General features: G+C 62.2%; 1 protein-coding gene and 1 long non-coding RNA gene across 4 annotated transcripts in view; one reads left to right on the top strand and one right to left on the bottom strand.

Moving 5' to 3' along the window:
• The window catches only part of ESPN (espin), a 30,255-nt gene that overhangs the window by 5,184 nt on the left and 7,712 nt on the right, over positions 1-17,359 (bottom strand). For 2 of the 3 annotated variants that reach the window (XM_036228142.1, XM_036228146.1), the window contains exons 3-11: positions 11,884-12,070; positions 11,576-11,758; positions 11,306-11,437; positions 8,584-8,785; positions 7,334-7,617; positions 4,536-4,697; positions 4,247-4,445; positions 1,728-1,873; positions 1,386-1,649 (exon numbers count right to left, since the gene is read on the bottom strand). In XM_036228142.1, coding sequence (XP_036084035.1) covers positions 1,386-1,649; positions 1,728-1,873; positions 4,247-4,445; positions 4,536-4,697; positions 7,334-7,617; positions 8,584-8,785; positions 11,306-11,437; positions 11,576-11,758; positions 11,884-12,070 — 1,759 coding nt within the window. Of the gene's footprint in view, positions 1-1,385; positions 1,650-1,727; positions 1,874-4,246; positions 4,698-7,333; positions 7,618-8,583; positions 8,786-11,305; positions 11,438-11,575; positions 11,759-11,883; positions 12,071-17,359 lie in introns of all 3 variants that reach the window. The other variant, XM_016165356.2, reaches the window with a different exon arrangement.
• On the top strand, positions 7,529-8,669 carry LOC107521014. The gene is made up of 3 exons (XR_001599480.2): positions 7,529-7,713; positions 7,932-8,013; positions 8,570-8,669. It is a non-coding gene; the product is annotated as an uncharacterized LOC107521014 (long non-coding RNA).

Here is a 17,359-nt window from a genome sequence, read left to right as displayed (position 1 = left end):
AACTCTTGCAGAGGCAGGGCGGGTAGACGGGGGCTTCACGCCTGGTTTGGTTGCTCATTACACCACCGAAGAACATGCAAAAGGCAGCGAAGCTTTGACGCACTTGGCGGCCCTCTCCTACCTCATTTAAGATCTGCAATTTTGAAGCCAAATCTCAGCGAGGCCTCTCCTCACCCCAGACCGATGGCCCCTCCTCAGGTCCCCTGTGGCCCAACCCCTCTCTGTCCACCATGTCAGCGTTTTAGTGCCGCAGGAGAGGAGCTTAAAGAGGCCGAAGCCGTGGCTTCCGGTCCTATTCCCCACCCCCTCTCACCTCTGGAATGGTAAGAATACGATTTCTAGAGCTAGGCTTGCCAGGCTCTCCTTGCAGTCTCACTTAGTCCTCACTTTCATTCCCCTCTAAGTTGCTACTTTATTTAGTGCCAGGCCTTTCCAGCCTCCGTACAGGCCTGGCGGTTATCCTGACCCACGACAGTCCCCACATACAAACACCAGATGTCATTCCCCAGCTGAAGCCCCGTCCCAGGCTCCCCACTGCTCCAAGAGGAAGTCCATTTCCTTCAAGGCCAGCCCTTGATCTGATGATCCCCACGGACCTCCCCAGCTCCACCCCCTCTCGTAGGAGTCACAAAGGCACACCCACGCTGACTCCCATACCCTCCCAGTCCTGCCTGCTTGCCCTTTGTCCGCCTCTTCCGCATCGCCTCTTGCTCATCTTCCAAGTCTACCTTAGACCTCCCTGTCTCCTTCCCTAACCTGACTCCCAGCCCACAGAGGATGGTGGGCCTAGGGCTGCTCCCGTCCGCTGCGTGCGCCCCCACAGTGCTGCCCGTATTGTAACAGCCCAGTTATTTGGGGGCACTTTTCACTCCAGGAACGTGTTGTGTTTGCTTGTGGTCAACGCTCTGCCTCCCTCCTGCAGCCCCCTCTAGAGCAGTCCCTGACATATTCCATGAATCCCCAGAGGCTGCAGCAGTGCGTGGCACATAGACCGCACCCAGGGAATGTTTGCTGGATGGATCAATAGCAAACCATCCTGCCAGCCATTGATGATCAACCTGACGGATAAGGAAACCGAGGTGTGGTCCCTGGACCAGCACGGCCAGCCTCACCCAGGAGCTCGCGGCAGAATCTCAGCCCCACCAGAGCTGGGGAATCAGAACAGGCGTTTTTATGAGACCCCGAGGCTGTCGGCGTGGAGGTGGAGGAGACTGGAAACAGTCCCAGCAGAGGGAGGCTGTCCAACCCTGCGTTTCACCAAAGGTCATGGGAGTTGCCTGAGGTTGAAGGGCCAGGTGATGTGTTGAGGTGATGGGGGACAGGGGAATGGGCTGTGGACCCAGGTGCAGACCCCAGGGCCCTCTGGGAAGCCCCACCCCACCCACCTTCCGCCTCTGCTCCTCCTCCTCTTGCATCTTCAGCTGCAGCTTGCGAACCATCACCTGGCGCTTCCACTCGGGGATGGGCCGGCCCTGCTCGTCGTGCGTGGGGATGAGCGCCTCCACGTCGAGCTGCACGCCGGGCGCAGGGGTGGCGGGCGGCGCCGGCGCCAAGCTGCCGTTGAGCAGTGGCTGAGGTCCCGCGGCCGGCGGGGTAGGGCTCCGGGCCCGAGATGGTGCGGGCGACGCTGGCGGCAGCGGTGAGTCGGGCTGCCGGGAGAAGCGGCGGGGCTGAGCGCGGGCGGGCGCGCGGGGAGCCAGGGCGCAGGCGCCTGTCGGACCGCCTACCTGCGGGGCGGACTGCCCGCTGCCGGAGAACACCGTGGTCAGACCCTTGCTCTGCGGAGTCGGCTTCAGACTCTTGCCCGCCTTGATCTCAGCCAGTAGCTCCGAGTTGTCACCCGTCGGGGACATCATATTGAAAGACTTGGTGCCTGGGCGGAGGCAGGAAAGGAGGCGCTGGTCGGGGACCGAGCCTCATCCCCTCCACTCTGCTCCCGCTTCCCCAAGTCAGGACCGGCTGGGAGCCTTCCCTTGGGCCCAGAGGGCAGCAATCCACGACCTGGCCCGCGGGCAGCTCGGATCCCCAGAAGTGAGTCATTTGCAGCCGCGGGGCCCCACCATTCTCCCAGCCCTACTCACGGAGCATGGAGCCCCCGCCCGGAGGTCCCTGGGAGTTCATGATGGCTCTTGGACCGTCCCTGGGGACTCTAGTGAGTGTCTCCGCCCTGCGCACTGACTGCTCAGCTCCAAAACACTACCCAGGACCAGCCCCCCGACCTTTGTTCCGGGTTCCCTGGCTCAGTCTGCCAGGGTGGAGTCTCCCTTCGGCCCTCTCTCTGCATCAGCAAAGCCCAGTGACCCTTGGACTGAGTCACTTGAGCTTCTAGGGCTATTCGAACTAGGGACCCTGGGCACTGCAAGCTACCCGGTCCCCTCCCCCCTAAAAACCCACGGACAGGTGCACATGTGGACACATTGGTTGCAAGCCCGGAGCACACTTATGGCAAAGCACTGCTCAGCTCTGGGGGACCCAGGAGAGATGAGCCCTTACTAAGGATATGGGGTGGGGGCGCCGTGGGAGGGCTATGGCGGAGGTAACATGCAAATGTCTGAAGCAGTTTGCATTTTCCAGCTGGGCCAGCGGAGGCAACTGGGGTTTGGGGAGGGTTGTCTTTAGAGCCTGAGGATGGGGCGAGGGGGACAAAATAAGCAGCCAGCCCCTGGGTTCTCCAGGCTGGGGATCCCAGTAGAGGGAGGAAGGAAAAGTTCCTGGCAGGCACCCTCAGCTGGATGCGGAGTTCATGCACGCAGGTACGGCGGGTGTAAGAGGGTCACTGTGGGGTGGGAGGCCCCACCTGTGGCATCCAGGGCCCCTCGCCCGATGGCCCCTGGCCCTGCCCTTTCCTCAAGTCCCTTGCCCCTTCCCCTTTCCTGAGTTCGCCTCATCCCCGCCCCGCGCCTCAGCCAGGAGCCACGCACGCAGCTACTCACTCTTCCTGTGCCTCAGGACTCTCACTTCTAGGGACCAAGAGGAGAGAAGTGACAGTGGAGTTAAGAGAGGGAGGGGGCCAGGGTCAGGCTAGGACAGCGGGGACAGCGTGAGAGGGCCAGGAAGGGCAGGAGGAGGGGAGGGAGATGTGCAGAGGAGGGGGGAGAGGGGAGGAGGAGCTTTCCAGCCCTTCTGACCCTGGCTCAGGCTGCTCTGGGGTTCCACAAGGATGGACTGCCCACCTCCCAGCTTTGCTGCCGCCCCTGAGGCTGAACTGCCCCCCCACACACACCCATGCACACACAAGGGCCTTGATCTTGGCATGGGGTTGGGACAGAGATCTAGCCCAAGCTCTGCTGAGAAAGGGTGTCTGGAGAAGCCGGGAGTCTGTTTTGATTCTGTTCCTAGCTTTAGCCTTGTTCCAGGGAAGGCGCTGACCCCAAAGCTGGGGACCTTTCTGGAGGCTTGGCTGGCAGTAGACATGCTGCCATGGGCTCTGGTCTGCAGGGGCAGGAGGTCCCTAGGGACCTGAGGGAGCCCAGCCAGCCCTACCCTGGACCCTGCTCTGCCCCTGCACTCCTAGTCAGGGAGATGAAGCTTTGGGCGGTGCCACTGAGCATGGTTCTGGCAATGAACGGATGGGTGAGGAAGACACCCCCTGCCAGGCTGCGACGGGAGCATGAGCACCCAGGCACCACCTCCTGGGCCTTGCAGAAGCCACGAAGGGCAGGAGACCGCCCCCTATTACAGAAGAGAAGCCCAGGAATCTTGGAGGAATCTAGCTCTTAAAAAAGGATGCCCACCAGGATGGGGCAAGGCACGGCGGGTCACTGGCCTTGCCCTCGGCCAGGCCCTGGGGCCCCTGGGGGAGATTTGGCTAGGAAGAGTCACTGATGCAGCCAAGAAGGGCTCAGGGCTGTAGCTAGCTTGGAAGAACCAGAGAGGTGAGGAGTCAGAGCAGATGGGGAGCAGGGAGAAGGTTGCTTCGCGGCCCTCGTCCTTGACGCTGGCGCTGCTGCTTGGAGCTTCCCTCCAGCACCAGCCCATCTGAAACACCGGGCACCCGATCTGGGAGGCAGGCCCAGAGAGGGAAAGGGACTGGCCCCAGGTCACACGGCCCAGGCCTGCGGCCCAGTCCTGCGCTGGCGGAGCCTTCCCTTAGGGGCTAGTCCTCACTGGGGCAGGGGCTGCAGAAAGAACTGTGGGAAAAGTGGAAGCTCCTGTGCAGTCGCGGCTGGGGAGGGGGCGTTGTCTAGGTTTCCCTCCCGCTTTGGGGCTAGCGCCGCCCCCCACTCCCCCGCCCGCCCCTACTCACTGCCAGTGGAGGAGGAGGAGCGACGCTGCCCGCAGCCGGGGCCGGCGCCCTCGAAGGGCAGAGGCGGAGCAGGCGGCAGCGAGCTCGGGCCTTCGGGCAGGGGCGGCGGCGGCGGCGGGGGCGGCGGGGGGAGCGCCCTGGACGCCTTGGGGTCTGCAGCGCAGCCGTTGTGCACGTGGTTCCCGGGGAGCAGCGCCGCCTGCGGGGGAGCGGAGGGGCCAGCGAGTGAGGAGCGGGGGGCCGGGCCCGGGCCGGGGCGGCTGGCGGGTGCAGGCTGGCGGGCACGCACCTCCTCGCTGTGTGCCATGCCCGGGCGTGCGGCCAGCGACTCCCCGGGACAGCGGCCCAGCTGGCGGTAGTAGTCCCCCGTGCTGGGCTGCTTGCTGAAGGCGCGGGGCTTGCGGGCCGAGTCCTGTCTTCGCAGCCCGTTGTGGCCGTCGCGGGAGCTCAGCTGCGGGAAGACAACAGGGTGTGGGGGTTCAGGCCCTTGTCCCTTAAGCCTCCCACGCCGCCCCACCCCCAGCTCTTCACTCTCCCGGGGGCCCGCGGCCAGCGGCTGACGAAGGGTGCAGCCAGCCGCGCTCCTAGACCCTCCTGTTCCCGGAGCGGGGATGGGGCGAGCGAGGGTCATAGAGGCCTCGGTAGAAGGACAGGCTTGGTTGGCCCTACAGGGAGGGGTCTGGGCACCGGCCAAGGGGCGCAGAGGCCCCCACTGAGGCTAGAAGGGGCGGGCCCAGGGGCGGGGTGGCCCAACCCAGACGCCAGGGGGAGCCGAAGAAGGGGCAGCTCCCAGCTTAGCCAGCGCTAAAGCCTCAGCCGCACCCAAGTTCCGAGAGCCACAGCGTCCTGCTGGTCCCCAAGTCTTCGAGGAACTCTCTCGCGGGGTTCTCGGCCCTGAGGCGGCCCTCTCGAGTTCCTTGTTCTCTAAGACTCCTGCTTGCCCAGAGCCCTCAGCCGCCCGGCCCGGGGCTGGGACTGCTCCTACCTGCGCCTGTGCCGGTGGCCCCCGCTGTGCACCTGGTGGCGGGGGCGGCATGGACCCGACACCTGCGCTACCTGATCCTTCTTCTCAGGTTACAGCCCAGCCCGTGCCCGCCCGCGCCGCTGAGCTCTGTGGGCCTGACATCACCCAGGCCCGCCAATCCTGGGCTGACCGCCCCCCAGCAGTGGGGGGTGGGTGCCACCAGGGCGCCTCCTGCTCCGCCACACCTGGCCGCTGCGCCGCGCCTGCCCCGCGGGCCAGATGTGGCTCCGCCCCCTACGCTGCTCTCCCTCCGCTGGGCGCGCCCGGCCTTCATCCTCACTCCCTACCCCATCCCTCCATCTGCCGAGACGGTGAAGTTCCCCCTACTTGGCCCCCTTGGGTTCCGGGTCGCGACCCTGCCTTTCCCCTCCCGCATCTGGAAACCATCGCCGTCCGCGTAAGCGACACCGAGGCCTGCGCCCAAGCCTCGGGTTTCAGGGGCGGCAGGGCGGCTCAGGTGACAGCGCAGCGCCCGCCCTATTGCAGCTGACCCCCGCTAAGTGCAGCCCCGAGAAAAGGACGGGAGGCAATGGGGGCCAAAGGCCTAATCACCGGGCGGGAGCTGTCCCCTGCCCCACCCCCAGCCCATTCGTCCCCACGGTGGCCCCGGACCCTCCACGCCGTGCCTGACCCGGCTCACGTTGCAGGAAACGGGACACCGCAGGATTTGTTTTCTGGGCCAGCCCGCCCCCTGGGCGCCCCCTGCAGCCCCGAAGCGAAGATGCCACGACCCTGCTCTCACGGGTCAGGCAACCGGGCCAGGGGGCTGGGGGCGCTGCGGGCGCACAAAGAGCCCTTTGTGGAGCGGCCGGGCGCCTGCGGCCTGGCACGCACACGCGCAGGAGGAGCACGGGGACCGCAGTCCTGGTGCTTCGGCTCAGGGGAGGGGCCGGGGCATAGGCCAGCCACCTGTCTTGTGGGTTTGGGCAGGGCCCGCAAGGCTGGTGGGGACAGTTGCCTGGGCTCAGCCCCCTGCAGGCTTCTCCTGGGCCCCCACCTGCTGGAGATGAAAGCGGAGCCTGACAGAGCTTGGGCTGAGATGACATGAAAGCGGGCAGGTGGAGTCACTGTGCAGCCTGTGTCCCTCCCCTCCCTGGCCGTGGGGCCCTGTGACCTGGGTCACCTGTGGGAATTGGTTACTTAGCTTGGCACTGGAGTGGCTTGCCTTGGGCTTTAGAGAGAGCTACAAGGTCAGGGCTCCCACAGGACCCTTGGGGGCCTCCACCCCACGCCTGAGGGTGGCTGTCCCCCCCCCCCGCCCCCGCCTCTCAGCCCAGCCTCGCTCAGTACCGTTGGCCAGTACCCAGGGCCCTCCCAGGCCTCCCTGCCCAGGACTCTCGGAGCTGTCCAGTACAGCCCTCTGTCTCCGCCTCTGCTCCAGCCCCAGCCAGGACCCAGAGGCCCTGCCATCCTGGGCACCTTGTGCCCACCCCGGACTCCCCGCGAGCTTCCTTCTCTGCCAGGGTTCCTCTCTCAGGCATGGTGCTTCCATCCGCCCAGGATCCCAAGCCCCAAACTGGGGGAGTCAGCCTCTGCTTCGCCCCTCCCTCAGCCCTGACTGAGTGCTGCCTAGCACTCTGACGCTCCGCTGCCACCTCCCCCCCGGCCCTCGCCCTCGCAGCCACACCTCCTGCATCTCCCACCCAGAAGGTGCCCCCCTTAGGAGGCATTGTCCACCTGAGCCTGGGGCGGCAGGCACGGGTGCATCTGTGAAGAGGTAGCTGGCACTTATTCCCTGCCAACTCCATGACTGCCCGGCTCCTCTGTGTGAGAGGCGACCAGGACCCAGCTCCCCGAGGGGCAGGGCTGTCCGGCTATATATTCCTTACCCCTCCCTGGGCCCCCGGCTCCCCAGAAGGCAGTGGCTTTGTCTTACTCATATCCCTGACCCCAGCACCCAGCCTTGAGCCCCCACGAATGGCCAGGAATGTGGACTCTTGAGCAGATCATTGGCCCGGGGACCCCTGCCCTATGCCCACGAAGTAGGCAGTCCTGGCTTCCACTGCCCTCCATCAGCCCAGGTCTGGTGCTGGGCTGTGGACCAGTGGGCGAGGGCTCACTACCTCCATCTTGAAAGTCTGGGTGTCCACATGGCGGAGCTTGCTCTTGGTCTGCATGTAGATGTCAGCTGCGTGAAGCCCCACAGGGGGCTTGGGAGCTGGGTAGCCTGGCGGGGGTGGGGGCGGCTGGATGCCCGGGGGCGGGGGTGGCGGAGAGAAGCTTGGGGGCGGCGGTGGTGCTGTGGTTTTCTCCGCCTTGCCCGGGGCAGGGCTCCGCTCCGGGCTCAGCTCCGGGCTCAGCATGTCCACGTAGCTCTGTATGTCTGCAGCTCTGGTGGTGGGAAGCCCTGGCGAGAGAGACACAGCTGAGTTTGGGAGTTTGCAGAGCAGCCTCTTCCCCAGGACTGCGACCCTCTACTGTCCATGAATAACTTGCCAAGGGGGTAGGTGAATTCAGGGACACAGCCTGGAATGCCCCCCGCCCTCGCTCTGCCCCTGCCTCCCCCGACCCTGCACTCGCTGGGGAAAAGGCCGCAGGCTCCACCGTGGAGGGTTCCAGAGTGTGGAGCGAGGCCACCTGGAGGGCAGAGGAGCTGCTCCTCAGGGCAGACCTGGCAGAGCAGGTGCCAGGAGTATGGCTGTCCACGCCTGATCTTTGCAGGACACCTGGCCATCTCTGAGGCCACCACCTGGTGGCATGAAGCAGGCATCACAAACGGACAGACAGCCGTGCTCAGGCCGTGGTCAGTGTTTATGCACGTGCGGGCCTGGCTTCTGCCTGAGCCTTCGTGCTTTCGTGTATGTTTGTGAGTGTGTACGCATGCTTCTCTGTATTTATAAATATGTTCGTGTTGGTCAGTGGACTTGGGGTGCATGTATGTACACACATCTCGTGTATGGAATGGAGAGTTGTGTGCCTGTTTGTAGTGTAGGCGTGTGCATGTATCTGCACGGCTGTGGGCGTGGTTGTGCACTCGTATCTGGATATTGTGCGTGCATGTGTACAAGTGCGCATTCTTGAATGTGGGTAGGTGTGTGTAAGGTCTGGGGAACAGTTTGTGCAAGTATGAGTAAGGATATCGAATTGCGTGCGGGGTTTTGTCAGGGGGAGGGTGTGTAGATATACGTGTATGTTTGTGATGGCCACATAAGCATGAGTGTCACCTGTCTGTCACTAGAACCAGTGACTGTCTCTTCCTGGTGACCTGGGCAGTGTCCAGCGTCAGCTGTGGGCGGAGTGGGCCTGGATCTCAGCCCTGGGGTCCGGGTCCAGTCTGCTGTCCCTCCTCCCTCTTCCAGCCTGGCCCACTCACCACGTGGGAGGCGCTGGCCCTTGCTACTGGACTGGCTGGAGGAGCAGGAGTCGTAGTTGGAGAGGGTGCTTGTGGGCGAGCTGAGGTCGAAGTTCAGCGGCTGGACCGACATGGTGGTGTTGGGCGAAGACATGCCGGAGTCAGGCTGCTTGGTCTCCAGCTCAGCCGATGGGTCCCGGGACAGCACGCGGTGCTCTACGCTCTGCACAGAAAGAGGAGAGGAGGCCTTGAGGACGAGCAGCCCCAAAGACCGGCGCGCTCTGGGCCAGGGTCCTGCTCAGGCACGCCCTCGCTGTGTGACCTCGGCCAAGCCACTGCCTGCGCTGGGCCCTCCTCCCCATCATGGGGCGTCTTTCATGAGCTTCCTAGGCTGAGATTCAAGCCCGGAACCTCTCCCCCCACCAGCTGCAGGACCAGGGGTTCCTGGGAAACTCCTATACCTGGCCCCTCCCTGCTCAGGAGGGTTGAGAGAAGAGGGGAGCTGGGCGGGGCCCCAAAGGGAGAACCGTGTGGCAGCGCCCTTCCCATTCCTCACCCAGCGGCAGAGGGCCTGGGCTCCCGCTGCCTGTGTGTGTGGTGGGGGAGCTTGCAGCAGCTGGGGGCAGGGCCCCCACAACTTGCAGGAAAGACCGATCCCCCATTTCCTGGCTAGCAACCCCTGTCTCTCCTGGCCCACCTGGGCAAAGCCCAGTCTCTGTCTCCCGATGGGGCCCTTGGGGAAAGGGTGGAGCCTGGGGTGGCCCAGCTGAGTGAGGTGGGCAGCCCGAGCTGAGGCTACCGAGCCAGCCATCCCCCACCACTGTGGGTTCCCCTGCCCACAGGCCGGCCCTCCTGGCGTGGTAGTGGGCGGGGGCGGGGGTCCTGCTTACGTTGCCCATGCTGGCCCTGCTGCTGGCAAGCCTGCTCGCTCGCTTCTTCTACGCAGGCCTGCTCCTCCCTGCCCCGTGCCCCCTCCCTGCCCGAGAAGTGTCACAGGCCCCCCGGGAGTGGGAGGCAGGCCCGGCACCAGGTAACAGCTTGGCGGCCACTCTCATTGGCTCTTCATCAGGGACTCTGAGGGACCGTTTGCCTTTTCTGGGCCAGCATCCTCTGTGGCTGGGATCTGTCACTGCCACCACTGGGCCCGCCTGGGTAAGGGGGCCAGAGTTCCCACGCCCCACCCAATTCAGGGGAGCCAGTCCTGCTACCTAGCATGAGCTAAGGGGAGCCGCAGGGGCTGAGATGGGAGGCAGGTCAGCTGCAGATGCTTTTCTCTTGGCCGGCAGCAATGGGCACAGGGCACAGTGCCAGGCCTGACCCCACAGATAACAGGCGTTAGGGACGTGAGCTCTGCAACCTGGGTCTCTGCCTTCGAATTTTACCTCTCTGACTTACTCACTACTTGTCCTTTCTGTACCTGTTCCCTCCCTCTATAAATAGGATAACAAGACTGCCTGCCCCGTTCGGTTGTGAAAAGATTTGAAAAGCTAGTGAGTGTCAGGGCATGGTGGCCAGTAAATGCCTTACGTGTCAACTGTTAGTATGAATTTACTGTGAAGATTAGCTGAGATTAGGCCATAAAGCATGAGACAGGGTACCCGCTCGAGTCAGATTTCAAGGGATGGTGCTTGCTGCTCATTGCCAGCAGTTGCTGTCAGGAGGTGATGGAGTGGACTGAGGCTCTGTGCCATCCACACCGCCCTGCAACAGAGTCACAGACTCTCTCGGCGCGAAGGAATTCACTTCTGGTGCAGAAATGCCCTTCACAGTGTTTACTCCTGCTTGTTTACCCTGGTGACAGGGAGCTCACTACCTGTTGGACCACTACTCTCTCCAAGTGGCCCTTTCTGGGGGAAATTTCTCCTCAGGTCCAGTCGTACTCTCTGACCCCTGGACTTTGCTATGCTCTGGAGTCCCCAGAACCAGGGTCCCCCCGTGTGGTCACAGGTAGGGCAGACAGCCTCCGGCAGGGGGCCACCCCACCTTCTCTTCTCCAGGCCCCATTTTGCAGCCCGTCTCATGGCCAGGATGTCCTAATGCTGGTCGGTGTCCTAATGCAGTCCCCCGTGAGGCCCACCCCCTAGCCTCCCTCTTGCCCCAAAGCAGGCGTTACACCAGATGAGGCAGACCTTGGACTTGGAGCCACCCACACCTGAGCGCAAGTCCCAGTGGCTGACTTCACAGCTATGAAAGCATAATGAAATAATTTTAAATGAGTAATAGGTTTCTAGCTATAGAGCAGCCCCAAAGTAAACGTACAGCATACGGTCAACAGAGGTCAGACTGCTGGGCTCCGCCATTTAATAGCTATGTGACCTTGGGTCTCCCTGAGACTCAGTTTACCCACCTGTGAAATGGGGACCATAACACTACCTACCTCAGTGGATGGTGGTGAGAATTAAATGGGTCATACATGTGGACCGTGGCCAGCTGAATGAACTGGACTCTTCTCATTAGTGTATGTCTTGTGATTTCTCTGTGTCTTCGTTCTAATCAGGATGACGCTGGTCGTATCCTTGGCCTTTCTGCCTCCACCCCTACTCCTCAGTGGTCAGTGGGCTGAGCTAAGAGGTCACGTAGGTTAATGGTCTAGGACCCTTACTCTTTGGCCTCAGGCAAGGGGCTTCGCATCCTTGAACCTCAGCTTCCTTGGCGGTAAAAGGGATAACAACACCTACCTCTGGAGGGAGGGAGGGGCGGGATCGGGGGTGAGATAACGTAGGGACCAGCGCCCAGGTGATACCAGGTTCTCCACGGTGCGCAGGTAGCGGGTGCAGTGGTTGTGGCCATTGTATTCCGAGAGGTCGGCGGCCGTGTACCCATCGCGGTCGCGGACGTGCAGCTCCGCACCGTTCACTACCAGGATCTGGCAGCACTGCAGGGGGCAAGCCGTGAGGTCCCCAGACCGCGAGCCCGGACCCCAGTGCGGGGCCAGGGCGGTACTGAGAGCACGGCGCCAGCAGAGGGCGCCCGCGCTCCCCGCCCAGGGCCCGGCCCCCTGCCGCGCCCTCACCTCCAGTTCCCCGTTCTCCGCGGCGTCATGCAGCGGGGTCCCGCCCCACAGATCCGCAGAGATCTGGCCTCCGTGCAGTAGGAGCCAGCTGAGCACTTTGGCGTGGCCGCGGCTCGCCGCAAAGTGCATGGCCGTGGCGCCGTCCTTGTCCTGCTCCGACAGGCTCACATCGGTGCAGCTCACCTGAGCGGGAGCGGGCGGGGGAAAGAGGGGTGGGAGCTGGGCGCCAGGCCCCTTCGGTCCCCGCTCGCGTCCCATACAGGCCAGGTCCCCTCCCGGGCCCCGCCCCGTCCCCTCCCAGAGCTCACCAACCACACGATGACCGGACTGTGGCCCATCTGCGCCGCGGCGTGCAGCGGGGTCATGCCGTCGTGGGCGCTTGTATGCGGGTCCGCACCGCATTCCTGCACCAGGTACTGCGTCACCTCCAGGTGGCCCTCCTGGCACGCCAGATACAGGGGCGTGGCACCATTCTTGGTTTGGGCATTCACTCCCCTGCGGACAGGAAACACCCGCATAGGCTCTCAGCGCACGCCCCGTTCTGGGAAGCTCTGGAGGCTGTCTGCTGGGTCGGATAGGGCCTAGTCGCTAGGTCCCACTGTTCCTGACAGCCTCTGGACCCAGGCCTGCGCCAGCCTCCCTCGGGGGGCCTCTCTGGCTCGCCCCCTCCCCCAGCAGCCTCCTTTCTATAGTGCATATCGGACTGGGCTTGTCCCTGCCCTCAGTAAAAAACTCTCCTTTTTACCAAGGTGTATGAGGACCTGGTGACTCTTCCTACCTTTTCAGCCACATTGACTGTCACCATAAGTCCCCATATCTGCTGTCTGCCCTCTATGCCTTTGATTATGTCCCCCCTCTGTCCGGAATGCCCTTCCCTCCTCCCCCCTCTTTAAGATGGCAGAGATGCCTCCTCCGTGAGCCCTGCCCTGGTTGCCCCAGGCAGTGCAGGCCTTTCCTGCCTCTGTGCCCCATGGTGCCCTGGGCCCACCCTGTGGACTACCTGTCACGCCAGGTTGACCATAGCTGATTTGGGCCCCTGCTTCCTCCAGAACACTGAGTCCCCGGGGGGGGGGGCAGCATGGAAGGGTGGCCAAGTAAAACACAGGATCCCCAGTTAAATCTGAATATCAGATAAATAACAAATCATTTTTAAAGCATAAGTATATCCCAAAGGTTGTATAAGATATACTAAGACATGATTTGTCGTGTATCGGAAGTTAAAATTCAACTGGCTACCCTAGCAATACCCAGATTATTAGATAATCCAGCAACCCTACAGGCGGTCACCATTCACCGACGGCTTTCGTGTGCCGTATTAGCAGGCTGGTTCTCACTGAATACCCTAACTTAGGCTCTACTGTCATTCTCATTTGCACAGGGGCAGTTGACACTCAGAGGCTGTGACATGCCTAAGGCCACACAGCTGGAAAGTGGCATGTGACTGCACATCTGTCTGTGTGACGCAGCGCCCGGCGCACAGCAGGCACTCGGGGGGCAAAGAGGGGCATTCCATCTCTTCACTGGGGCCTAGTTTGCAGCTGTCACTGCCCCTCATCCCAGTTCCCCAGCTCCCACAAAAGGATCCTAACTGGGGAACAGGGAACCAAACCCACGAGGTCCGAGTACTGACTGCTGGGGAACAGGGGAGCTGGCCTAGCCACTGGAGGAGCCTCAGCTTTTATGACTTCACAGTAGGTGCAGATGGCCCAGGATGCAGTTACCAGAATTGGGCACTAGGTGGAGCCACAATCTAGGCCCAGGCCCAGACCCAGGCGCTAGCTGCCCCACCACCTGCCCCACGGATTCCAAGCTCAGGGTAGGGGCTTCTTCCTACTGTGCTGGATCAGCCTGCTATGCCCCAGGAAGTGCAGCTCTTCATGCGACTTCACATCTTCTCACCCATCTGCCTCCACCATCTATCCACTCACTCCATCAATCACATGGTCCAGCCACACCCGCCCTCCCTCCCTCACCCAATCGCCAGCTCCTCTGTCCATTACCACTGGCACCAGGCCACCCGCTCCTCTCCATCTGCCAATTCACTCACCCTCTTGTCACCCCCAACATGACCTGGGCTCTCCCTCTCACCCCTCCAAATTCCTGGCTGACTTCTCCCTGTCCCTAAAACCTTGGCCTCCGCCCACTTCCCTGACCCGTGACCCCAGGCCGCCCACAGCACCCAGTCCCTGCTGCCTCCTTCCTCCCGATGTGGGCGGCCCCTCCTCACACACAGCTGCCATTTGGTGGGGCAGATGCGGAGCCTGGCACGTCACACGTTTGGGGACGAGCAGGGACCATGTTTCCCTGGCCTCTGTTACCCTGCCCATGTCAGGGGCAGGGCGGTGCCCACACCCCACACAGTTGACGCAGCACACAGTGGCAGAGACTCACGCGCCCACCGCTGCTCAGGAGCACGCTGGCTCAGGGCCAGCAGCCCCCACAGCCCAGTGCCAGCGTGCCCCCCCCCCCACATGCACATGCTGGTGCGTCAGTGACAGTCCGTTTAATATTTCATGACCGACACTCAGCGGCCTGAATTATTCACCCCGTAACCAAGGCACAGCGAGTGCTGGGGTCCTGGGGATCGGAGGCTGGGGGCGGGGTGCCACCCAGGGCCCACTGGGCTCTCTCTGGGGGTGCCCGAGGCATGTGAGCCCTGCCCTCCCGGTTTGTCTCGCTTGGCAGGAATCCATGACCGAGGGATGCCCAGCCAGCCTGGGATGGTCTGAGAATGTCTGAGAAGCTGTCACAGAGAAGGACCCAGGCAGGCGAGGGCAGGCATGCCCACAGGCTCCTGCCCGGCCTCTGGTGGCGCTCCCAGCCGGAGTCACTGGTACAGCGAAAGCGCTCAATAAACGTTCACGCTTATCACCGTAATTATGAGGATTTCCGTCTCGGCACTCAGGACCCCCAATCTCGAGTCACGGCTCCAGCCCAGGAGGCTCTAGGACATGGGGCAGACGTGTTGATGGGCTGAGGTGGGAAAGGGGGTCCCCGCCTTCTTACTCTCTTCTACCTCAGCCCGGAGGCAAGAAGGATAGGTATGCTCATGTGCCCTGGGCAAAATTATAAAAATATGGATGAGCAAAGGAAATAAATGAATGGTTTTAGATGGAAAGAGGAATTTATGATAGTGATAATAATAATTGATAATAGTGATAGCGGGTACCATTTACTGAAAGGTTTCTCTGTCCCAGGCAGAGATGAGCCTGATACATATTTGGGGAAGGTGTTAGCATTGTTCCCCTTTTACAGATGGGGAGACTGAGGCACGGAGGGCTAAGGTCCTTCGATGAGAGAGAGGCAGAGAAGGACCTGAGTGTAAGAAGGACGCGGCTGACCACCCCCAAGCTGTGCCACGGTCTTGCCTCTTGTTTTTTTGGCTTCACGAAGCCATTTGTGAAGTGAGAGCAATATTCATCCGTAAGACAGACCTGGGAGCCCTCGGCACGCACCTGGTGCCATGTTGTATTTTAAGATTCCTCCTCCCTGTGCCTCTGGGGGTTGGGGCACTGCTGGCCTGAGGTGTCCAAACACGAGTCGCTGCCTAGAGGAGAAGGGCAGGGTCACAGGGGACCTCTGGCCTCGGGACCCCACCTGGCTCCAGCCCGTCAAGTTCCCGCCATTGTGACTACCCAGGGGAAAAGCGCCCCTCTCCTAGCCCCTGCCCCCTGCCCCTTGTCCCAGCCTCTGCTCACCACCCTGACTCTATAGCTCACGGCACAGGGCCCCTGGAGAGTTCTTTACCCTCCTAAGCCTCAGTTTCCACATATGGCAAATGGGCAACATAATTGTCCAGCCTCTCGATGCTGCTTGTGAGAGAATGGAAAAGGAAGCTTTGCAAAGCCGAATGTGTCCTCTGAGGGAAGGCGGGTCTGGCTTCCCGTGCCACTGTCACATCCTGGCCTGCCAGCCCCCTCACCCACCTTCTGGGCCACGCTGCCCACCCTGGTGGTTTTCCCATCCGTGTCTGACTTGGCCGCCCCGGGACAGGTGCCCCTCCCCCTCTCCTGAACACCTGCTCCTCCAGGGCTTCCGGGACAAGACTCGCCAGCCTCCTTGGCGTCCTGTGCCGGGCCCCCGGCTCCAGCCTGACTGATCTGCAAATGTCAGGGTGCCCCAGGGCCTCCTTTGTAAGCGTGCTCTCCCCCTGGTGAATTAATCTACTTCCCGGGGTCAAACGCCACCTGGACCCGATGCCATGCATCACTCCAGCTCAGACCTGCCATCTACATCCAGCCCCAATGTCAGCCCTCTCGCCGGTCTATGCATTGACCAAGGTTCTCGAACTTTCCATGCCTAGGGCAGACCTCTCCATTTCTTCCTCAAACCTCCGCCCACCTCGCTGTCCCCATGTCAGTACAGGACACCATGCCACCCTCCTCCTCGAGCCCAAGCTCCAGGAGTCTAAATGCCTTGCACCTCGACCTACCCCCTTATAGGTCTGAGGCTCTCTAGCAATGATTACATAAATTGTGATTTTTTTTTTCCTCTTGGGGAAAAAAAAATGTCATGGACAAACTGTAACTATTAAGCAAGTCACCCTCCGACGACACAAAAGAAACACGGACTACCCAAAGGGTTTGTTGGACATCCCTGTCTAAGGCTGGTGCCGGCTTGTTATTTTTGCCGCAAGGAACAAAGAGTGATCTGCCTACAGAACCAGACTCAGGTCCAGCGGCGTCTCCAGCACCCCGGCCACACTGCCAATAATTTCTGCCCTGAGGGAGGGCAGAGAGGAGGCCACGCCCAGGAGATTGTATCTTGTCATGGGGCGAGGCTATTCTGAACAGAACGTCATGCAGGCTTTGGCGGCTCTCCCCTGTCCTCTGACCACGGCTCCTGGCTTGCTTGAAAAGATCCCACATTTGGGAAGAGTCGCAGCCTGATTCGAGGAAGGTTCTAGAACAGTTAGCTTTACACTCGGTCCATCCACAAGCCTGGACTACTTCGCAAAGCCGACACTTCCCTGCAACTCTGTGGGCCCTCCAGGCCCGCCCTGAGGTCCTCCATGGGGCCAAGCTTGACCCCCCTCGGCCTCCGCCCGGACCAGTTCTTCTAGCCACCATGCTGTCACGCTGGGGGCTCGGCGCAGCCCTCAGCCCCTCAGGGGGGCCTCCCTCGAACCCCTCAGTCTGAAGGACGGCACCATTGCTTCCTACCAAACGACCCCCTTTCACTCGTCACTTGAAACGTCTCGTGCACTTTTCCGTTCCCCCCAGGGGCACACGCCCCGAGGCTGTCCCATGCCAGGCCAGGCAGAGCGCTGAGATCCTGAGATCGTCAGGGGCCAGCTCTCCTCAGACGGCAAACCAGCACCCACGCATGCACCGACGCGAGCACTGCCCGGAGCGCGGCAGGCTTCCCCGCCCTGTCACCTCCCTCGTCCCCGAAAAGTCAGCGCCACGAGGCCGCCGGGGCTGGCCGCGCAGCCGGTGCCGACGGGGCCGGCCTCTCGGGACGCGCTCGGGTGCGACTCCTCGAGTGACTAGATGTGGGGGGAAGACGGGCAGCCAGGCCGGGAGCTCTGCGACGCCTCCTTGCAGCTGGCCTCAGTGGCTAGAGCAGGCTCGGTCCATGTGGCAGGTGGGCCCGGGGAGGCCCAGAAGGGAGCCCTGTCTGAGGCCACACATGGTGGCGAGCTGCAGGCGGGGCCGGACAAGGCCCAGGATCCTCATTCACTCGGCAGATGGTTACTACGCATCGGGCACTGGGCGTACGGGATGAGGAAGACGGGGTCCGCTCTCGATAGTCGGGGAGGCCGAGGGTAGGAGAAGCCCGCAC

This window comes from Rousettus aegyptiacus, unplaced genomic scaffold (assembly GCF_014176215.1).
Source record: "Rousettus aegyptiacus isolate mRouAeg1 unplaced genomic scaffold, mRouAeg1.p scaffold_m13_p_1, whole genome shotgun sequence".
In the NCBI taxonomy this organism is placed as follows: Eukaryota; Metazoa; Chordata; class Mammalia; order Chiroptera; family Pteropodidae; genus Rousettus; species Rousettus aegyptiacus.
The sequence above is the reverse complement of the archived record's forward strand: the minus strand, read 5'-3'. Positions and strand labels throughout refer to the sequence as shown.